This window comes from Petaurus breviceps, unplaced genomic scaffold (genome assembly GCF_028583685.1).
Source record: "Petaurus breviceps papuanus isolate PSGF00001 unplaced genomic scaffold, PetGlider_PUasm1.0 90825, whole genome shotgun sequence".
In the NCBI taxonomy this organism is placed as follows: Eukaryota; Metazoa; Chordata; class Mammalia; order Diprotodontia; family Petauridae; genus Petaurus; species Petaurus breviceps.
This window is the reverse complement of record NW_027187353.1, coordinates 17,820,559-17,843,211: the sequence shown is the minus strand read 5'-3', so window position 1 is coordinate 17,843,211 and position 22,653 is coordinate 17,820,559. Positions and strand designations below refer to the sequence as shown.

The 22,653-nt window shown below is 46.5% G+C and overlaps 1 protein-coding gene across 1 annotated transcript in view; it reads right to left on the bottom strand.

The window, feature by feature from the left end:
* Nucleotides 1-22,653, bottom strand: part of TMEM266 (transmembrane protein 266) — a 98,487-nt gene that overhangs the window by 25,598 nt on the left and 50,236 nt on the right. The window contains exons 6-8 of the mRNA XM_069071552.1: nt 21,734-21,790; nt 18,257-18,395; nt 16,166-16,281 (exon numbers count right to left, since the gene is read on the bottom strand). Coding sequence (XP_068927653.1) covers nt 16,166-16,281; nt 18,257-18,395; nt 21,734-21,790 — 312 coding nt within the window. The remainder of the gene's footprint in view (nt 1-16,165; nt 16,282-18,256; nt 18,396-21,733; nt 21,791-22,653) is intronic.

Here is a 22,653-nt window from a genome sequence, read left to right as displayed (position 1 = left end):
CCCCCCTTCACCATACACACACACACTCACACCATACACAGACATGCACACCATACACACACACTCCCCATACACACACATACACACACTCCCCACACTACACACATGCACACACACACCACACACATGGCATACGCACACCATTTACACACATACATGCCCCCCATGCCATGCACACACACACACACACAGATCTCCAAAGGTATACTCAAAATCCCTCCATTTCTCCTCAGCCATGGCTGAGCTCCAGTGTCCATGACCAGAAGAATCACTCAGACCTATATTGTGTTTTCAAGGCAGGGGCTGGAGAGCCAGCCTCCAAGCCGGGATGCCTGAGCTCACAAGCCCCGCACCTGACACCCCCTGGGTGCTCCAGACCACTTGAGACTGAAGCACAGTGGCAGCTGGCCCCTGTTTGCAGAAGGCATTTCCTTCCATCAATGAAATCCCAGATCCAGCCTCTGTTCCTCTAACATTTGTAAGACCATCTCATTGGAGCTTCCCAATGACTCAAGGAGCTAAGCCGTACAGGCATTATAATTACTATATGATTATTCATTTGGTTTTGATGGATGATTTCATCCGTGCAAAGGGGTCCCAGGAAGGAAGCCCCCTCTGCTGAGGTAGATCAGCCCCTCTTGCACAAGGGAAGAGTCCTAAGGGTTGGCAGGCCCCCAGGAGCCTTCCCCAGGCCTGTTAAATCTTAGTGTCTTCCCTCTGGCCCCAGAGCAGCTCTGCTAAATCTGGTTTGTCCAAAGCCGAGCATCTCATCTCCCTTGTTAGGCTGGGAGCTCCCTGTGGGCACAGATATGCCTTTGGTTGGTTGTTATTCAGTCATTTTCAGTCTGAGTGTCATGACCCCATTTGGGGTTTTCTTGGCAGAGATACTGGAAGGTCATTTCCTTCTCCAGCTCATTTTACAGATGAGGAAACTGATGCAAACAGGGTGGTCACACAGTTGAGGTTGGATTTGAACTCAGATCTTCCAGACTCCAGGAAGGGTGTTCTGGCTGTATCACCAAGCACCCAATGGGCCTTTAATGAATGCTACCTGATTGACCTAACATTTGCCTGGGGTTACACAATGCTGCTGGATGTCCAAAGTAGAACCTGACCCAGATCTTCCTGGTTCTGATGTCCGAGCTCTCTCTCTGTGCCATGCGCTGACCAGATATATTATTCATTCCATTTACTAGTTGAGGAGACTGCTCTCAGAAGGTAAGTGTCCGAGGTGGAATTTGTTCTCGGGTCTCTCCTGACTGACTTCATTCTTCTCCTGAGCCGGGACCTTCACTGTTTCTGAAATCCAATGTCAGACCGCAGTGGGAGCACCGAACGTCAGCAAGAGGACAGGCTTTGGTGGCTGAGGGTCTGGATTCAAAACCCACCGTGTCACTCTGACAGATGGATGAGTCACTAACCATGCATCTCTGGAATTGGACCAGTGCTGGGGAGAACCCACCTAGCTCAAGGTCTATGGTCTGTGACTTGGAGAAACATGCTTGTATTTCAGGGGACGGGTGGGCAAGGAGTCTTGGATACAGAGATCTCGGAAAGCTTTCTCTCTTCAGAAAGATGGGGCTGGGGGAGAGGAGGGTTGCAAGTTCTGCACTTATTTCATCAGTGTTGGGAAATCCCAGTGTTGAAACTCCTTCCAGTGATGCACACAGGCGAGTCCTTTGTAATTTGTGACCTTAGAGACTTATCCAGGGCACAGACAGGCAGGCACCTGTCCAGGGCTATCACGGCCAGTATGTGCCAGAGGCAGGACTGGAACCCGAATCTTTTTAATTGAAGTCTCCTTCCCTAGCCACTATTCTACACCGCCCCTCAAAACATTCATTAGATCTGGGTTGTGCTATTAAGGAAAAAGTTTTTATTACTGTGTTTCAACATAATTGGTTTCCTTTGTAATCCTATGTATTTTTTTAATGCATTTAAAAACATTATCCTGAAAAAGGGTGTGGCAGAGGGGTTCTGGACCAAAAAAAAAAAGGTAAAGAATATGAATGTAGGTAAGTCACAAAACTTCATGGGATTGCTAACGGGGGAGCCTGACCTAGAACCAAGACTCGGAAGGAGGAAAGGAGGCATTTAGCCAGGGCAGAACACACAGGGCGGGGTCCTCTGAAGGACTTTTAAAAGTGTGACTTTTTGTAAGCCCACGCATTGCTAAGAGACCTTTCCCTTCTCCCAGGCCTGAGGAGGACAGACCCAGGGACACTTCTTTCCAAACTGAGACGGGGGAAGGTACTACGTTGTAATCCCGGCGTGAGGCGGAGGCTCAGAGTTGGTGGTGAATTCATATTGTGGTGGGCTGTGTGACCTCGGGCGCAGGAGGCGCTAGAATTAGGGTGTGCCGTCCCTTCCGGCTCTACGTCCGGGAGCCTATGAATCAATAGTCATCCCAAGTGGGATGAAATTGTGGATCCTTGAAGCATTTAGGTAAATACTGTTATGATTTCTTGTCTTGTATCCCCCAGGATGCCCGGTGTACTGCCAAGGACGTTACAGTGCAGGCTGGAAAGAACTCAGGACTTGGAATAGGGAGACCTGGCCAGAGCTTTGCCCTCTGACCATCTCCCCCTCATACCTGACTCTCTTCCCCCATCCCGTGAGCCTCCTGCCTCCTCCAGGACGGAGCCTGCAAAGCACTTCCTGCAGCCTCCTCGCCATCCCCAGGGCTCTTCCCACTCCTTCCATCTCCCCTTTATGTGTGGTCTTCTTCCATGAGAATGCAGGCTCCTTGAGGGCAGGGGTTGTGTCTTGCTGGCTTTTATAGGTATACAGATGCACATGTATACACACGTTCGTATGAGTGTGTGTATGTATATCTTCAGTGCTTGCTTGGCATGGTGTCTGGCACACAGTAAGTGATTAATAAGTTTTCTTCACCCTCTTTTCTCTCCTCTCTTATTTTCTCTTTCCTCTCTTCTCCTCACTCCTTTTCTTTCTTCCTTTCTCTCTTCTCTCTCCCTCTTTCTTTCTCTCTCTTCCCTCTTTCTTTCTCTCTCCCCTTTTCCATTTCTCTCTCCTATGTATGTATGTATGTATGTATGTATGTATTTATCTATCCATCCATCCTTCCATAGGCATGTCTTTCCCCCGTCTGTCCCTTCCTTTCTTTTCCAGCTGTAATATTCTGTGGTTGTCTGTGCTGGACCCTATGCTCATGCCCTTCTCCTTCTCTTTCTGTCCTCTGCCTCAATGGTTCCTTTTGTCCTATCTTATTTTCAGCCAGAATAACAATCGTAGCTCCCGTGTGTAAAGACCTTTACAGATGTTATCATGTTTGAGCTCCCATCTGCCCTGGGAGGTAGGCCCTGTTATCATTAACATCAACATTTTGCAGATGGGGAAGCAGGCCCTGTAAAGGTTAAGAGACTTGCCCAGAGTTGCAATGGGGGATTTGAACCCAGGTCTATCCCGTATACAATAGACCAATCCTCTCTCTACTAGGCCACACTGTCTTTCAGTGGAGATCTGAACAGGGCATGGATTATAGTGGGAGATAGGATGCAGAGAGGACGATTTGTAAGATTCCCTGAGTATCCCTCCATTCTGTCCTAGCAGAGTGCCTGGCAAATACATGCTGGTTGAACTGACTGACTGGTTTCCCCCAGACCAACTGGAACAGGCAGTGCTGTAGAGAGGGGGAAAGGGCCTGAACCACGAGTCAGGAAACCTGGGTTGGAGTCCTTATCTGGGTGTGAGTATCAGTTTTTTCATCTGCAAAATGGACATACTCTTTGCTCCTTCTGGCTCTCGGTGGCTTATAAAGATCAAATGGGAAGGATCTTGTAATCAATCACAAAGCACCATTTAATGCCAAGTGATGTTACCAGGCATAGAGAGGAACTATGACCAGCAGACACAGAGCTGTCGGTGGAGTTGGGGTGGCCTGGGTTCCAGTTCCACCTCTTACATGCTGGCTGTGGGGCCCTGGGGGAGTCACTTAACCTTTCAGAGATGTCTCTGGCAACTCTCCAGGGCCAAGAAAGTTAGAAACTAGTCGCTGATCTGCATTGTTGGTGCTATCTATAGTCACTTAACCTCTGCTTGTCTCAGTTTCCTTATCTATGAAATTCGGATGGTAATAGCCCTGCCTCATAGGGCTGCTGTGAGGGATCAAATGAGATAATGATTGTAAAACACTTAGTATCACGACTGGTGCATTGTCATCACTACATCAATGTTAGTTATTGTCATTATAATAATGCGAATGTGCCTGATTTTTGAGAGGAAAAAGGATTTCGCTCAGCTCTGCTGGGCGAGGAACAGAGGAGGGGAAAACCTGTGGACACTTTGGACATGGATCGCAACAAATCTGATGTTGGCAAACTGGACTATTGGAAAACAACAAAGAAACCACCCCCAAACGGCAGACTTGGGAAGAATGAACGAGCAGCCATAGCTCCACTTAATGCAATCCATTAGCCAATTATTTATAAACAGAGAGAATGACAGGGACCACTATGGATCCACAGGGAGGCCCCCCTCGTGCATTACCAGAGTGAATGGAGGTGCCATCCGTCCTGGCGCGAGCCGGACTACATGCATATGAGGAGCCCCGCGAGGAGGAGATAAATGCACTGAGCACTTCTCCTTAATGGGCCGGCTGGGGAGTGTAATTGACGTGGCCTTGGATGGATCGATGGACACTTTGGCAAGATGCTTCATCTCATCTAATGGAGAAGCCGTCAGTTCTGCTCCCTCCTCTTAGTGCCGTCTACACAGACGATCCAGCCTGAAAATTCATCTCCATTGGGCAGTCACCCAATGTTTATTTCCATTAGATTCGCCATTGTTGGGAACAATAAAAAAATCAAGGGATAGTTGCAAACTAATGATTTACAAGCAGGGTGAAGTAGAGGCTGACCTTGGCCACTTTCCATGCACTAGGAAGATGACTGGGAGTTGGATATAAATTTAAATTATTGCAAAAGGATAGCATAAGTTATTCCTCTGATAGCTAATTTTATCAGCTAAAGAGGCACGTCATTAAAGCTATCGGCTGTTTTACAAATCATTCCCCAAGTTAAAAAACTTGACTTTCCCTAGTTGAGAGTTCTAATAATCAGGCCAATGAATTCAAATCAACTTCACCAATATTTGTTAAGCACCTACTGTGTGCAAGTCCCTAGGCTGGTTGGTGGGGGGGGGGGGATGCAAAAAAGAAAGATTATGGAGCAGTCCCTAACTTATGGAACTTACAGTTTAAGGGGGTGGGGAATAGAATATGCCCACAAATAAGTGTAATGTGAAATGAAAGCGTTGGACTAGATGGTCTCTGAAGAACCTTCTATCTTTGAGACAATGTGGGGCAGAGGAAGGAGCACTGATTCTGTACTGAGAGGAGCTGAGTTCAAATTCCCCCCTCTGACAAAGATCGCCTTGTTTGACATAAGGTAAGTCATTTCACCTTCTTAGGTCTCATTTTCCTCCTTTGTAAAATGAGGGTGTTGGTCTAGAAGGCCCCGGAAATCCCCTCTAACTCTAGATCAAGAATATTATGAATGGAGCTGCCTCCAGTTGGCTTGGAACTGGACGCTCCAAATGGAGACTCCATTTTAGCTAGCCACTGGGGTCCGCCTGTGTACCAGACCCCCATTACAAACGCACAATGTCTAAGAGATAATGGGAAGACCCAGAAAAGTTGCGCTGGGAAAATCTAAGGAGGAAGAAATTTCTTTCAACTGGAGTCGGGGAGGTAGAATTCACAAAGCTTCAAGGACAAAATGACAGCTGAGTAGGGACTTGAAAGACTTCCAGAGGCAGAGATGAGAAGGGAACGAATTTGAGTCCTGTTCCGCACAACAGAATCCGTTCCTGATTCTCCAAACTCCTCCCCAACTGCTGTCCCCACCAGGAATGAGCAATTTCTCCCTAGTGACATTACTTTGTAATAATAATAATAATAATAATAATAATAATAATAATAGTAATAGTATTCATAGCTAGCATTTATATGGTTCCTTAGGCTTGTGAAGCACTTTATAAATATGGTCTTGTTTATCTTTACAAGAGCCCTGGGAAGTAAGTGCTATAATTACTCCCCATTTTACAGATGAGGAAACTGAGGCAGACATTGAGACTTGCCTAAAGCCATAGAGCTAGGAAGCATCTCAGGCGGGATTTGCACATGCTTTGAGTCACGTGTTTTTGTAGGATTTGTATATCTATTTCCTCGAGTATATGCTATATTCTCCTAGAAGAGTGTAAGCCGTTTAAAGACAGACCCCAGCAAACAGAGCCTCATCCCTCACTAAATGTAGGGCCTCAGTCTGTGTGACTGCAGGAAGAAAGGCAGGATGAGGTCAGGGGAGGCGGGCAGCCTTTCATCCCCTCTGACCAGAACATAGAGTGTGTAAGGGGGGAGTAGTCTGAATTAAGAATGAAAAGCATCATTTGGCTTCAGTTTTGAGATGAGGCACAGAACCGTAGAAGGAATACTGGACCTGAAGTCAGGAGACCTGAGCTGGAGACCTGACTCAGACAGTCACCAGTTATGTGTCCAGGAGCAGGTCCTTGTTGCCTCTCTGAGACTCAGTTTCCCCATCTGTCAATGAGTATACCACTACTCGTCCATGGTGGTGGCGGTGCGGAAAGGACCGTGCAAACCTTGACATACATTGTAAATGTGAGCTGTTCTCATTAGGCTCTCCCTTGGGGAAATAAGGTCCCCACTCTGGTCCTCAGTTTCCTCATCTGAAAACGGGATCATGTTACCTGTAAATCTGCTACCTCACAAGTTTGCTGCGAGTATCAAGTAGAATCATATGTGTAAAGCACTTTGTAAATGCTAAAAGGATGGATGGATAGGAGTAGCTATCACTGCTGACCCTGCTTAGGCTTGGGCCCCAGGTTCCTGGTTGGTCTCTTTCTCTTCCCCCCATCAAGCCCGGCTTTATATGCCAGGCTGTTCTGTCAGAGGTAGGAGGGGAAGGGGGCCTAGGCTGTGGAGCTCAGAATTCTTCCCCACTTCAGATCTAGGGCTCTGCCCACCCGTCGTGATGAAGTCAGGTCAGCAAATCTTTTATTTTTGTGTGCCAGACAGGGCCCCAAACCCTGGGGATAAACAAGACAGAAATCCCTCTCTGCTCTCATGGAGGCCCTCCCCATCTAAGTCCTTTCTCAGACCCAGAGAGCAGAGGGCTGGGACTGCATCACCCTGTCAGGGGCTCGCCTGGAGGGGAGAGATGCTTGGTGGGGAAATGGGAACACGGCTGAAGTGAACTGGCAATGAGGAGACCCTGCAGACGTCACGGTCATTTAACGGCTGTGCTTAACTAAGATAGCATCAGCTCTGACCTTCCTGAATTCTCAACTCTCAGACTCAGAAAGGACCTGGGGGGAAGATCCAATTTGGCCTGTGCCTGGCAAGCATGTCCCCCACAACCAGCCCTGCCAGCCCTGCTCTGGGAGCCCATTAATGTGGGGGCAGCCTGTTTTTGGGGCCCCCCTGAGCCCTCCTGCTCCCAGAAGGGCAGAGAAGCCACAGACTAGATCTAATCATCAGCAGCTGGAGCTGCTAGTCTTCTGTCCGGCTTTACAGAATGTGCCTCCAGGAAGGCCTCCTTTGATCTGGGGTAAAAACCACTGATTTCAGGGGACTTAAGTCCCCAGAGTTCCAAGCCCTCATCACAAGGATGGAGCTACCTCTCCATCTCCCTGCCTTTCTTCTCCACACCCAGACTACTTTTCCAGGCTCCTCGACCAACCCTGGCCATGGGATACCTTCCTGACAAATGGACCAAAGGAGTCACTTACAAGGCGTGTGTCCTCTACTGCCTCGGGTCCTTGCTGTCCTTGCTTTCCCCAGTCTTTCCAATGGTCTGATTTCTGAGTCACCCCCATCTGGACAGGCGCCAGGCTGATCAATATCCTTCCCCAAACCTGGCATCCAGAACTGTCTATGTCTCTCATGACTATTCATGGGGTTATAGAGCCTGAGCTGGAAGGAATCTCAGAGGCCATTTAGTCCCTCCCCTTATTTTACAGATGAGGAAACTGAGACATGCAGGGAATTTCAATAGCTTACCTAAGGTCACACAAAGAGTTAAAAGTGTCGGAGGTGGGATTTGAACACAGATCCCCTGCCTCTGTCTGTCTTCCCTTGTTCCAAGTATGCTCTGAGGAACAGGATAAGATTATCACAGTCTCATCTTGGATGCTGAGATACGTGAGTGCTGTTGGCTGCCTTTTCAAATGCCGGCTCATGTTAACTCATGTCGTCACTGGAATCCCCGGTTGTGTTTCACGTAAACCACCGGGCACAAGATCCCCCCAATTCTTGGCACCAGCTAGGCACACGGGGGAGAATCTACAATTTTTTTACATTCAACCCTGTTCTTGCTGACTACGCCTCTAGTCCTGTGAGTTCTGAACCCCTCACCCAAAAGATCGGTCTTAGGGGCATTCCCAGGAATATAGGATTTGCTGACCTATGGGGTTCAGTTTAGCACGTCCATCCTCAGCCACACTGGTCGATGGCTCCGCTCGGTGTCTCGGGCACAGCCCTGGTGTTTTATGCCACTCATAGGGACCACCAAGAAGCATCGGCTCGGCTTGGGAAGGGACTGTCTGGTCCACACTCTTTATTTTCAGAAGAGCAAACCAAGGCTGCACAGGTTAAGCGTGACCTCCGGATTCAAGAATCTGGCTCTTGCTCCACTGCAACATCATGCTTCCTCTCCCAAGGCACGATCAATGGAGGCTGCTGCCTCTGCTGGTATCAGCATGCTCTTAGGGTGGAGCGCCCAGCTGTAGGGGAGGGGAGGGGGCCCAGGGAGACTTCCCCACCCATGTCCAGCTGCTCATTGATTCTTCCCATCTGTACACCATGTCCTCAGAGAGACTGAAGGTTTACAAAGCCCTTTACAGATGAGTCTCAGAAGCAACTTTGTGAAACGGGAATGATTGTCTCCATTTTATAGATGAGGAAACTGAGAGTCAGAGAGGTTAAGTCACTTTCCCTGGGTCACACTATCTGTACCAGCACTCGAATTTGAACCCAAATTTCTGACGTGAAAACTAGTCCACTACCCTATTTGCCCCAACCATTCTAAAGAGTATCTTTCCTTTCTTTCTTTCTTTCTTTCTTTCTTTCTTTCTTTCTTTCTTTCTTTCTTTCTTTCTTTCTTTCTTTCTTTCTTTCTTTCTTTCTTTCTTTCTCTCTTTCTCTCTTTCTCTCTTTCTTTCTTTCTCTCTTTCTTTCTTTCTTTCTCTCTCTCTCTTTCTTTCTCTCTCTCTTCTTCTAAGTGTCTGAGGCTGAATTTGAACTCAAGGCCAGTGCTCTATCCATTGTGCCACCTAACTGCCCCAAGTATCCCACATTTCTGACTTGCTGTCCCACTACTTACATGTGTTCTCTGTGGCCCTCCTAAGCCTCACTATAACCCTCTTCCCTCACCACTTCGTTCTCTTTCCTGACCCTGTGACTCACCCTCTTTGTTATCAGCTTTTCTCTGTAATATTCATTCTCCCCTTACATATGTCCTTGTACTGTTACCTATCTCCTTGGGGATATGAGTCTTGTTTCTCTAGCTAAACAACAAATTCCCAAAGGGTGTTTACACAGCCTCCACGTCTTTGAATCCCCCAAAGTTCCTAGAAAGGGGTCTTACAGTCAGTCAATCAACAGGCATTTATTAAAAGTGACCAGTACCTGCCAGGTGCTGTGATAAGCTCTAGGGATACCAAGACAGGCCAAAAGCAGTCCCTGTCATGGTCAGTTTTCAATAAACATTCACACGCACACACACACACACCAATCTCTTTCCAGCCTTGGCTTCACTGCTCATTCTCCTTGGTCAAAATTTGCCCAGGACGACACCTATAACCTTTCTCCTTAAGAACCTCAAAGCACCAGTTGGATGGGATTGTGGTAAGCCCCGAAGGAGATGCTATACAGAAAAGACTTTGTAAACCTTAAAGTCAATCAGCCAGAAAGCATTTATTAAGCACTAACTGTATACCAGGCACTATGTAAATGTCAATTTTCATTACTATTGTCATTTTTATTATTATTTCTCTGGACCTAGCATTTCATCAGAGCAGGGAGTTGCTGGGTACTGACCAGTACCGACCCACTATGGTCTTAGAGAGTTGTGTGGGGGCATGCTTGGGACTCCCTTTTCCTTGACTCCATCTAGCTAACATTTCTTTCCTTAATAAGACGCAGTCTCCCGACCTCTACCCCACCCCCACCTCTGTGTTCTCCCCAGCCACAGTCTCTTTCCCTTTCCATTCTATCAAATCCCTACCCTTGAAAGTCACCAATAACCTCTCCGTTGCCAATGGCTAGTTTTCAGTTATCGCCTTCCTTGACTGCTTGGCTGAATGCGACGCTGTTGACCTTCTTGCCAATACCTCTGCTCCCTTGGCTTCACAGATGTCATGTTCTCCTGTTTCTCCTCTTTCCTTCCTAACTGCCCCATCTTTGTCTCCTGCACCAGTTTCTTGTGTACTCACAATGTGGACATTACCCGAGGTTCTGTCCTTGACACCAGAAAGTATAGATCTCATTCTCCCCCTACTCCTCAGATCTGGAGGGGGCATGAGCTGGAGAAAGAAATGGCAGATCACACCAGCACTCTGCGAAGAAAACCCCAAATGGGATCGAGAAGAGTCCGACACAATTCAACCCCAACAAAAAACCAGGCACAGAAGCCTGGGGACAGTGGCCAGAGGCTAGTAACTCTTTTTAGTCTTTTTCAGTCCCCTGGTACTTTCCACAAGTAATAGCATCTGAATACTCTCCATACAGTAGGTGCTTAATGAATGTTTATTGGGAACATAAGCTCCTTGAGAGCAGGATCTTTCACTTTTGTCTATAATCCCTAGAATTGAGCAAAGTACCAGCATTCAATAAAACACTTGCTGACTGATTGACTGATGTGATTAGGAAAGAGGAAATAGAAAGTGACTCCCCAGAGCAAGCATTTCAATGGAGACACCACTTAAACCAAAATCTAGTCTTGAAAAATAGGATCCTTTCCCTTCCCCTGGACTTACTCCCTCCCAGGCCAGGGCTGTTGTCGTCACCGAACAAAGAAGCACTATTTTTCTTAATTTTGTGTGCAAAAATGGTGCTAAGATTCTCCAGTTCGAGGAAGGATAGTGTAATGGAGAGAGCACTTGGACTTTAGTTTCCTCCTCTATAAAATAGGGACAATACCATTTTCCAAACCTTCTTCCCAGGTGAGCCTGAGAAACAGGTAGTATAATGGGTAGAAAGCATTTAGGAAGGCATGAAGGCTGTCTCACGGAGGCTATCACCCTTCCAGCATGCCTCAGCAGACTGTCTTTGGGGGTTACCTTGGAGGAGGAAATCTGTGCCCTGTTAGCCAATCTTTTTAGCCCTTAGCTAGTGTAAACCTCCCATGGCAGACGTTGGGCCTGGACTTGAGCTCGTTCTGGCTTGGTGAGACCAACCAGCCTTGGTGTTCTGCTGCGCTGGCATGGCCACCAGGCTCCCCCTGGGACCCCTCCCATGACACCAGGAAGACTTCAGTGGATTACTACTGTTACTAGTTGGTCCAGCTCTATGATTTCATTGGTGTGGGGGTTGGAGTGCGGGGGGGGGGGGTCACAAGCATTAATTAAGTACCTACGATATACCAGACACTGTGCTAAGCAATTAAAAAATAAATTTGATCTCATCTGATCATCACACCAACCCTGGGAGATAGGTGCTATTATCATCCCCATTTTACAGATGAGAAAAAGTGAGGCAGACAGAGGCTGACTTTTAGACTTTGACTCTTAGAAGCAATTGTATTGCACTGAGGTTCTTGCCTCCCCCATGCCCGCCTCACAATTCCACAGTATTTCTGGGTTTCTGACTTGGCCTTCTCAGACACTGCAGCTGTGAGCCCTGCCCCACAGGACCCTGGCTAGCATTTCCCCAGAGGGCAGGGACTATGGGTGGCACTTTGAGGGGGCTGGCTTAGAATTATTTTTGTCTTGTTCTTATCTTTTCCTATGTACTTCAGATAAAAATGACCTCAGCATAAATCTCTACCTTCCTCTCAGAGGATCACAGGATAACAGAGTTTGAGAGTTGGGAGGCACCTCAACGGCCTTTTAATTCAACTGCGTGCTCCCCACCTCCCCCATAGAGACCAATCTCCATTACATCATAACGTGCCCAAGTGGTCACATTTTATACTTGGTGTTCGAGAGACTGCTGCACAGGCAGATAGCACAGCGACTTCTCCAGTTGGCTAAAAGTCTTAGGATGCAAACTCATCTTTTTTACACTCCCTGAGAGCATCTTTGGGACATCTCCAGTAGCAGGCAAGGAGAAGAGGTGCCTTTCTCTACTTAGAAGATTTTTTTGTTCCATGTGGCCTGGAGATCATGAGTATTTGGGATGGCAGCATCTAATCACAGCGTTCTTTATTCTAATCCTCTTCCTCCTCCCTCCTTTCCTTCCTTCCTTCCTTCCTTCCTTCCTTCCTTCCTTCCTTCCTTCCTTCCTTCCTTCCTTCCTTCCTTCCTTCCTTCCTTCCTTCCTTCTTTTCCTCCTTTTTTTCTTCCTTCCTTCCTTCCTTCCTTCCTTCCTTCCTTCCTTCCTTCCTTCCTTCTTTCCTTCCTTCCTTCCTTCCTTTCCTCCTTTTTTCTTCCTTTCTACCTTCCTTCCCTCCTCCTCCTCCTCTTCTTCATCATCATCATCTTCTTCTTCTACTTTTTTGTCTTCTTCCTCCTTCCTCTTCCTCTTATTCTCCTTCTCCTCTTCCTCCTCTTTCTCCTCCATTACTGTTACTGTTACTACCACACCACCACTTTTTCTGAGGCCCCCCTAAAGAGGCAGGCTAATATAGAAGCATCCTTGCCAATTCTCTCCTCCGTCTTCACTGCGATGAGCTGGGCTTTGAGTGTTTTTTAAATCAGGATGGTTTGCTTTCTTTCATTGCCTTTCCAGATGTTGGTCTTTAGGGAAAACCTGTCTTCCTTTATTGGCTCTTTCCTGAGTAGAATCTGTACAATTTAACCTTTGCTTGAAACATGTACTCACAGCTGAAAACCATAGAATTCCTGTGTGCCAGAGCCAAAAGGGGCCTTAGTGGAGTGGAATGCTTACTTATCTGTACGACTTTGGACAAGTTACTCTACCTCATTGAGACTCAGTTTGCTCATTTGTAAAATATAGATTAGATGACCCCCGAGGTCCCTTCTGGATCTATCTCTGTGACCCTATGATTTTTGGCATGTGAGAAAACTCAGCCTCAGAGAGGGGCCAGGCTTTGCTCAAGGTCACACGGCCATAAATAGCAGAGCAAGAATTTGAACACAGGTCTCAGGACTTCGAGTCTGGGGTCCTTTTCCCTATATCGTTCCAGAAGAAAATAGGGCCATGGGGAGGCATGTGGATCTGGGATATTTGAACTTGGTGGGAGATGATATTCTCCTGTCTTGGCCATATGGATATTTGTGCCATTAATGTGACTTTACTCAAGCTGACAACCTGTTCCCTGCAGAATTATGAAGCTGTTAATTTATGGAGGGAAGATGCAATATTTGTGGCTGCGTCTCCTCTCTGCTCACGGCAGCAAATGAGGGCGTTTCCTTTGAATGGTAGCTCAGACTGACATCTGCTTGGCCCCAATTCAAGGTCTATCAAGACAGAGGAAATTTATGAACCGTTGTTTGCTGCTGGGATGTACTGCATCCGTCCATCTGTCCTTGGCTGCTTTGGAGGGAGGGCTGTGATTCCATCGGTGTGGGGCTCCCTCTGCTGTCTCTGAGAGCTCTAGGGGCTGAAAACACTCATGATCTTCTGGGGCTTAGACCTCAGGGGTGAATCCCCTGGCTCTGCTGGAATAGCAGAGACCTCTCCGGGTCACTTTGATGCTGAGAGGAGGCCTTTAAGGCTTGTAAGACTTTGGAGTCAGAAGTCTTGTTCTGACTGAGTCTTCTCTAGTCCAAGCTGGGCCTTTTACAGACAAGAGAACCGAGACCCAGAGAGAGGAAGCAACTTCTGGGGTCATTCCAGGATTTGAACTTGGGTCTTCTGAATCTGTGCCTAAAATTCACCTGCTCTTTTTTTCTTCACTATGGCTTGAAGTCTTCCTCTGCTGGGTCCCAGTAACTCCCATAAAAGGTGTGGTCGCCACTTTGATCAACACAATGGCCAATTAATTGATTCCAGAGGACTCATGATGCCTTCCTGCTATCTACCTCCTGCCAGAGGGATGGATTCAGGGTGCAGATTGGGAGACGTGTTTTTGTTTTGGACATGGCCAGTGGGGGGAGTATTTTTTGGTTTTCTTTGTTTTTGCTTTACTAGGCAGACTTGTTACAAGGGCTTTGTTTTTCTTTCTTTTTTGTGCATGGGTCAGAGAAGGTGGAATTTCACCAATTAAAAATTATTTAAATTTATTTTAAGCCAAAAAAAGTCTGGTGTTTTGAAATTATTTCAAAGATGTGACCTGTTTGTTTTAAGAAAGGGATTTCTTTGCAGACTACACAGTCTCTTGTCCTTCCTGTGTTCTTTCAGTCTCTTTAGCTGGAAGACCTGATTTGAATATCTAAGAGATTCAGTCATTCAGGGAATACTTATTGAGCACCTAGTAAGTATAAGATACTGGGACAGGGGAAGTAAAATGACTTTCCCAAGGTTACGCAGTATGTAGAACAGACAAGACTTGAACCCTGTTTCTTTGAATCCATCCATGTGCCCCCTTACATTATGCTGGCTCACCTTGTGGAGTCAGGAAAATCTCAGTTTGAAACAGGTCTCCAATACTCTCTATGTGACCGTGGGCAAGTCATCTGACTTTTCTGTGCTCCACTTTTCTTATCTGTAAGATGGGGACAATTGTAGCACCTACTTTACAGGATGGTTGTGAAGATCAAATATTTCGTATGTCACAGATTATATAAAGCTCCAAATACATCATCACTATGACCATCATCATCATCACCATCACCGTCATCACCATGACTACCACCACACCACCATCATCATCATCACCATGACCATCATCATCATTGCCATCACCATCATCACTATGACTACCACCACACCACCACCATCATCATCATATTATCATTATGACTGTATAGTGTGTATGTATGTGCTAAGCAGCTTCAGTCTCTTATCCTTGGTTCAGAGATAGGGATGTTTCTGACCTTCCTTGGGATAAGTAAGAATACAAGAGCATCGATGGGGGCACCAGGGATATGGAGTTGGGGATGTGGTCCCTGCCCTGAAAGTTCACTTCAAGCTCCAGCTCCAGTCCTATCCCTTTCCTGAGGCTTTGTTGGCCCTCCCTGCAGCCCATCCTGCCTTTTCCAGGGATCTCTCCTTCCTTAAAGCTCCTGTAGGGATTGTTATTAATGTCACTCATAGACTCCTGGAGAGAGACTTGGAGCAGGAAGGGACCTGCGAGACCACCAAGCCCAGCCCTCTCCTTCATGTCATATGTCCTGCCCTGGACTAGAGGACTTTAGTGAGCAGGATCTGTTTTTGAGTTTTCCACCGAGTTCCTGGCAAATATTAGGGGCTTGGTAACTCCTGATTGGTTGGTGGATTCTTTGTTTTAGAGAAGGCTAGGTGTCTGTCAGACAAATGTAAGGGGGAGTTTTGTGCTGCTATTTAGAGAACTCAGTTGGCCTGCACAAAGAGGCTGGCCTAATAGACAGAAGGCTGGTCTGGGAGTCACAAAATGGACTCTTCAAGCTTCAGGTCGGCCACTGTCTGGAAAGCCACCCCCTCCCCCAAGGTCTATTTATTTATCTGTGAAAGAACATGAGATTTAATGATCTTTGAGGTCATAGGGTCACAGATTTCTAGATCGGGGAGGAATGGTGGGGTTAAGCCAAACGTCTCTCATTTTGCAAATGAGAAAACGGCAAACAGAGGTTGAGTGACTTGTCCAGGTCTGAAGAACATTTGAAGCTGGGTCTTTCTGACTTCAGGGCCAGCTCTTTAATGCCTCTCTCAGGTCCCTCCCAACTGTGATATTCTAAGTTCTAAGGTCCCTTCCAGCTGAGACATTCTGTGTTCTAAGGTGACATTCTATGTTCTAAGGTCTGACAGTTTGTGTTCTAAGACTCCTTCTTTGCCCCTAATAGCCTAGGCTTCTAAGTCCTAGCAGAATCAGGGCTGTTGAGCAAAGACCCAGTCAGAGTTAAAAAAAACCCCCGGGCACATTACCCCTTGCTCCTGGCAAATCTGTGTCAGCCTCTCTAGCTGCTCGTCTTGGATGACCTTGGCTTTCTCGTACTGCTGAATGACCATCTCCAGCTCCACCTTCACTGGCAGGACATAAGCTGAAACAAAAGAGATGAACGCAGTGATGACCTGGCTCAGACTGGAGCCATCAGAGAGCTTGACTCTTTGTCCTGCTTGGGTCAAATCCGGCTTGAAGACACCAAAGGGCAAAGCAGCTTAGTTAGTGTCCCGTGGTCCTGCTTCTTCAAGGGAAAAGTTGTTGGCTACCCAAGGGCTCCTAGGAGATGCAACCTAGTGAAAATGGTAACATATTCTTAGACCCAATCTAGGAATACTGGATTGTTCACCTGAGGCTCTCCAACAGGCTTGGGAACTCTGTTGGGTCCTTTTCAAAGCTTCAGCTGTTGGTCTCTACCTGAGTTGTCTGCCATGGTCGGAACCCTCTTTTCCAATGGCAACTTATATGCCGCCCAGAGTTGTGCACAGACTCGGGAGACATGGGTTCAAATTCTCCCCTTAACTCTTACTAGCTGTGTGACTCTGGGCAAGCCACTTAAACCTCTCTGTGCCTTAGTTTCCCTGTGTGTAGAATGGAGATAATAATAGCATCTACAGTTAACAAATGTAAAAAAGCTCTTTATAAGCTTATGTAAATGCTAGTAGTAGTAGTAGTAGTAGTAGTAGTAGTAGTAGTAGTAGTAGTAGTAGTAGTAGTAGGGGCTGTTACCTTCCATTAGTGTCAAACGGTCCATGGGGCAGAGCAGGTATAGAAGATGCAGGAAACAAAGTCCTGGCTCCCAGACCCCATTTTCTTCCTTCCTTCCTTTTTTTCTGGAGGGAAGGCAGGGCAATTGGGGTTAAGTGACTTGCCCAAGGTCACATGGTTAGTAAGTGTTAAGTATCTGAGGCTGGATTTGCATTCAGGTCCTCCTGATTCCAGGATCGATGCTCTATTCACTGTGCCACCTAGCCTTCCCTCGCCTGTCTTTCTATCGGTCTGACTGAGAGAGGTCAGGGGCCATCAGGGAGGCCGGGGAGTGCAGCTGACGGAGTCCTGGACCCAGCCCCGGGAGACCTGATTGTTAGCCTTAATTCTCATGTTTACTAGCTGTGGGCATGTGGGGAAAAGAATAAGCATTTATATGGTATTTCCTATGTGCTGGGCACTGTGCTAAGCATTTACAAATCTTAGGTCATTTGATCCTCACAACAATCCTTATTGTCCCCATTTTATAACTGAGGAAACTGAGGTACATACAAACAGGTTAAGTGACTTGCCCAGGGTCACGCAGCTAGTGAGTATCTGAGGTTGCATTGGAACTCAGGTCTTCCTGACTCCAGGACCAGCACTCCATGCACTGTGGCGCCCCTTAGCTGCCTCTCTCCGACTCAATTTCTTCATTTGTGAAATGAGGGTAATAAAACGTGCATTCCTCCAGTTACTGGCTCACAGACACACAGATTTTGAGTTCAGAGGGACTTTAGAAGTCTGGGGGTCCAATCTCCTCATTTTACAGGTGGAGAAACTGAGGCACAGAGAGATGAAGTAACGGTGCACAGCTGGTGGACATATGAGGACAAGGCCCAGTCCTTTAAACTCTATGTAGAATTATCTTCCCAGTGCCTGGATCTTCTCGCGTCCCCCCACCCCCGGCCCGGCTGCGTCTGCTGCCCAGGTGACCCTGTCTTATCTGCGTGAATGTGTTCTCTCCAAACAGAACGTAAGTGTTCTGAGAACAGGGGCGATCATTGACTTTTGTCTGTCTGGAACACAGTAGGTGCATCATAGAAAGTGCCTACTGTGTAATGATACCAGTCCTGCCACAATCTGTGTTTTTGACTCCTCCCCTGCCCCAGTCTGCAAGTTCCCAAGGGTGGGGGACACTTCTTATTAAACGCTGAGTCTCCTCCAGCATCGGCCAGGATGCTCCATGCTTGTTAAATGACTGACAGACTGGGGATGCATATAGGGACCAGGCTGAGGTCTTCAGCTGGCTGGAGGACTGACCACTGTGGGGCACGTCCCCCCGCACCCAGACGAATCACTTTCTTAGCTGGCGAAATCGTGCTTACCATCAATGATTCTCTTTACTCTCCATATTCTCAAGGTGATGATCAGGCTGATGGCATCCCATGGGCTGCTGGGACCATTGGCAACGGTGGATGCTACCATGGGGGCCAAAGATAAGATGATCACAGCCCCGTCAAATACCTGAGAGGAGGAGGAGGAGGTCAGGCGGTTACTGGGTCAGCGGGGGGCAGGGTGGGGGGTAGTATGTGCTGTGAGCAACGGAAGGAAGCCCACCTCTGCCAAGGAGCCTTCCCTGGCCACCTCAGTTCTCTCTTTCCTCCCTTTTAATACCTGCCTACACTCACAGGCTCAGGCTGATGCAGACCTGCAAGGGACTTTGGGACAACATCCTATTGCTGTTCAGTCATTTCAGTCATGCCTGACTCTTCATGACCCCATTTGGGAGTTTCTTGGCAGAGATACTGGAGTGGCTTGCCTTTTACTTCTCCAGTTCATTTTACAGATGAGGAAACTGAGGCAAACAGGGTTAAGGGACTTGCCCAGGGTCACACAGCTAGTAAGTGTCTGAGGCTGGATTTGAATTCAGGTCTTTCTGACTCCAGGCCTAGCACTTTACCCAATGTGCCAAGTAGCTATCCCCCTCCTCTAACCTAGGGGGTCCTTAACCTTGTTGAGGATTTTGTGCCCCACCTCTGGCAGTCTGGGGAAGCCTTGGGGACCTTTCTCCAAATCATGTTTATAAAAGCATCCAATAACATACATGGGATTGCGAAGGAAACCAAACAGACTAAATACCAGCATCATAATATTTTCCTAACCAAGTTCATGAATCCCAGGAATCTGGACCCTGATTAGTTTTTATAGATGAAGAATCTGAGGTCCAGGAAAGGTAAAGAAGTCATTTACCCATAGGAATACAACTCTTCTGAGCAGGGTTTAACCTGGAAATGTGGGAGTAATGTGGGAATAATTTGATTATAACCAATTCGATTCAATTCAATACATTTTTGTTACTTGCTTGCAATGTGTCCCCTGCTAGGGATACAAGGCTGCAACTTCCAACCCTCAAGGCGCTTAGAGTCCCATCATGTAGCATTCTTTCCACTAATCTATCTTGCATATGATCCAATGAGAAGTTAGGTGAATGTGCTTTTTCAACAGACAGAAGGCATTACTGTTATTATTATGATTAGAATAAGCCACTGGCTAGTCGGATCGATAACATACAAAACAATCCCTTTTCCTCTGCCTAACTCTGTGGAATATCCCAGTCCCTGCTGGATGTACTGATATCAGCTTCCCAATCCGATCATTTTACCATATCCCTCTCCCCTTCCCCCCTACTAGGGTTTTCCCCAGGGAATCTCCCAGTGTGAAGTACCATCTGTACCCATTCCACAACACCTCCTTATTCCGGCTAGAGGAACAATTCCCCATATTGGGGGGATATTCTTGACTCGGTCTTTTCCTTTGCCTGACAAATGTCCTCTCCTTGGCTTCTCCCATATGTTTTTAGTACATCTTGCCATGAAAGTAAATTAAATTTGTCTTGAGAGCCTCCTTGAAATTGGTTGGGATTGTTTGAGGCATTTTGCCAAGGCTGGGCTCTGATGACTTAGAGTCATGATACCAGCTGAATTCATCAGTGAATTTAAGTAAACCTGAGGGCACTGGAGAGTGGGGGACATTTTTTGTGGGAGGATGTGGTAACTGTCTTTAAATATCTTAAGGGATGTCATGTAAAGGAGGGAAGAGGTAGGATCTAGGGTCCTGGAATTCTAGAATTTAGAGTTGCCAGAAATCTCTGTGATCATTCAGAACAGGGATTCTTAATCAAGGGATTCATGGGTAGATTCCAGGAGGTTAAAGAACTTGGATGGATGACTTTTTGTATTCCTTTGTAATCCTATGTATTTTATTTGTAATTCTATGTATTTTATGTTATTCTGAGAAGGGAGTCAGGCTTCACCAGACCATCCAAGGGATCCATGACACAAAATTCAGGATCACGTGTATGGTTTGGAGGTGGTTGTGCGTGTGTGTGTGTATATGTGTGTGCATGTGTGTGTGTGTGTGTGTGTTGGGGGGTGGATAACAGACAGGCAGATTTTGGTTCAATACAAAGAAGAATTCTCTAATAGGGTCTAAGAGTAGACCACCTATTAAAGTAGTGAGTTGCCCATCCCTGTAGGGTCTTCAAATGGAAACTGGATGAGCACTTGTCAGGGATGTGGAAAGGGTATTCCTGCTCAGGTAGAATTTGGAAAAGATGGTCTTTGAGGTTCTTCTATCCAAGTCTAAGGTTTTATCATACAAACCATTGGGATCTTTAGTAGCAGCAGACCTTGGGCAAGTCATTTACCTCTCTGGGCCTTCGTTTCCCCATCTGTAAAATGAGAGGCTAGACATGACATCTAATGTCCCATCCAACTTGAAATCTATGAGATTGTGAGCCCACTCTGGACCGCAGTATCCTCAGTGAAGATGCTAGACTTTCAGATTCCTTTCAGCTCTATAGTTCTATGTTCTAATGACCCTTCTAGGTTCAACATTCAATGTCCTGCATTCTAGATTCTGTTTCTTCTAGCTCTACCATTTTGTATTTTAAGCTCCTGATATTCTACACTGCCTATTCTAAGAGTTCTCTATCTCTGGCATTCTCTGTTCTAAAGACCTGACTTCTCATGGTCTAAGGACCCTTCCAGGTTCAACATTTGGCATCCTGTATTCTAGATTCTGTTATTTCCAGCTATGCTATTTTGTATTTTAAGATCTTCTAGCTTCCAAAATTCTAGACTTCCTGTTCTAATATCCCCCCTCCATCTCTGGTGTTCTATGTTCTAAGACTGATGTTCTTTGTTCTAATGATCCTTTCAGGTTCAAAATTTGATCTCCTGTATTCTAGGTTCTGTAATTTCCAGCTCTTCATTTTGTATTCTTGTCTTCTGGCTTCCAAAATTCTATGTTTTAAGAATGTTCCATCTCTGGCATTATCTGTTCTATGTTCTAAGGGTCTTTCAGTTCTGAGGTTCTACATTCTAATGAACCTTCCACATTCAACATTTGATGTCCTGTGTTCTAGATTTTGTTACTAGGTTCTGTTATTTCCAGCTCTGCCATTTTGTATACTATGGAGTTCTAGCTTCCAAAATTCCACTCTCCTGTTCTAAGAGCCCTCAATCTCTGGCATTCTCTGTTCTATGTTACGAGGGTCTTCCTGTTCTGAAATCCTACATTCCCTCTAATCCTAGCCCCTCTGGCATTCCATAGTTCTTAACCCCTCCCTCCATGAGCTACTTCTGGGACCACAAATGAAGAAAGGAAGAGATATCTTCAATTCTCTTTTTCCAATTTCTTTTTCCTTCTCCTCCTCCTCCTCCTCCTCCTCTTCCTCCTCCTCCTCTTCCTCCTCCTCCTCCTCCTCCTCTTCCTCCTCCTTCTCCTCCTTCTCTTTCCCCTCCCCCCACCATAGACTCCTGGAAATATCAGGTTACCAAGGGTGAGAGCAACAATCTTACCTCTATTTTGTTTTCGATATAATCCCAGATTCCAAGGACCACAATGCGTAGAATTGTCTGAGGAGACAAATCAAGAAAAGACAAAAAACAGCTTCATTTTATGAGATTGCTTGTTGATAATTTCTTTCAGGAGAAAACAAACAGGGACTTTTCAATTTTCACGAAATTACAAAATTACAGAAGGTCAGCGTTAGTGGGGACCTTGCAGCCCTCTCATCCACAGTGGACATTGGCAGGAAGGCCCTCCACACCTTCCCCAACAGATAACACACTGTGGATTCCACTCAAATGCCTCAAGTGATGGAGAACACACCATTTCATAAAGAATTCCCTTTCACGTGGAAACAGTTCTAACTGTTTCCTAATATTAACCATCACATCCCAGCTCTGCTATTTATTCTGTGGCCATGGGCAAGCCTATTCCCCTCTATGGGGCTCAGTTTCCTTCTTTTTAAAAGGAAGGAGTTGGACCCAGTAATTTAATTTCCTTTTCAACACCAAGAGATTCTAGAGACTTGAAGGTGGAACAGATCCCTGAGGTCATCTAGTCCTGCCAATGCCAAAGCAGATTCCCTAGGAAATGGCCGGGATTCCTTTCTTAAGACATCCCAGCCCCTTTGCTCTAGAGAGATGCTTCCTAACCAAGAGTTTGTCTTGCTCCTGTAATGACAGTTGGAGGACATGACCACTATTTATCCTGAAAACCATTTGGATCCCCTGCTTTGGACTGGGGAATGAATGGTATCTATTTTATCAAAGCCCAACATTCTTCTTTGGCCCCCTGGCTTTCATTGCTATCTCCAGGAACTCAGAACATGGCAAACAGCCCCATTCCCTCCCATCCTGCTCCTGGACAATGAATGAGAGGCATTGTGGGACAGCAGACAAAGGTGGGCCAGCCTTGAAGTGTCATCGTTGTC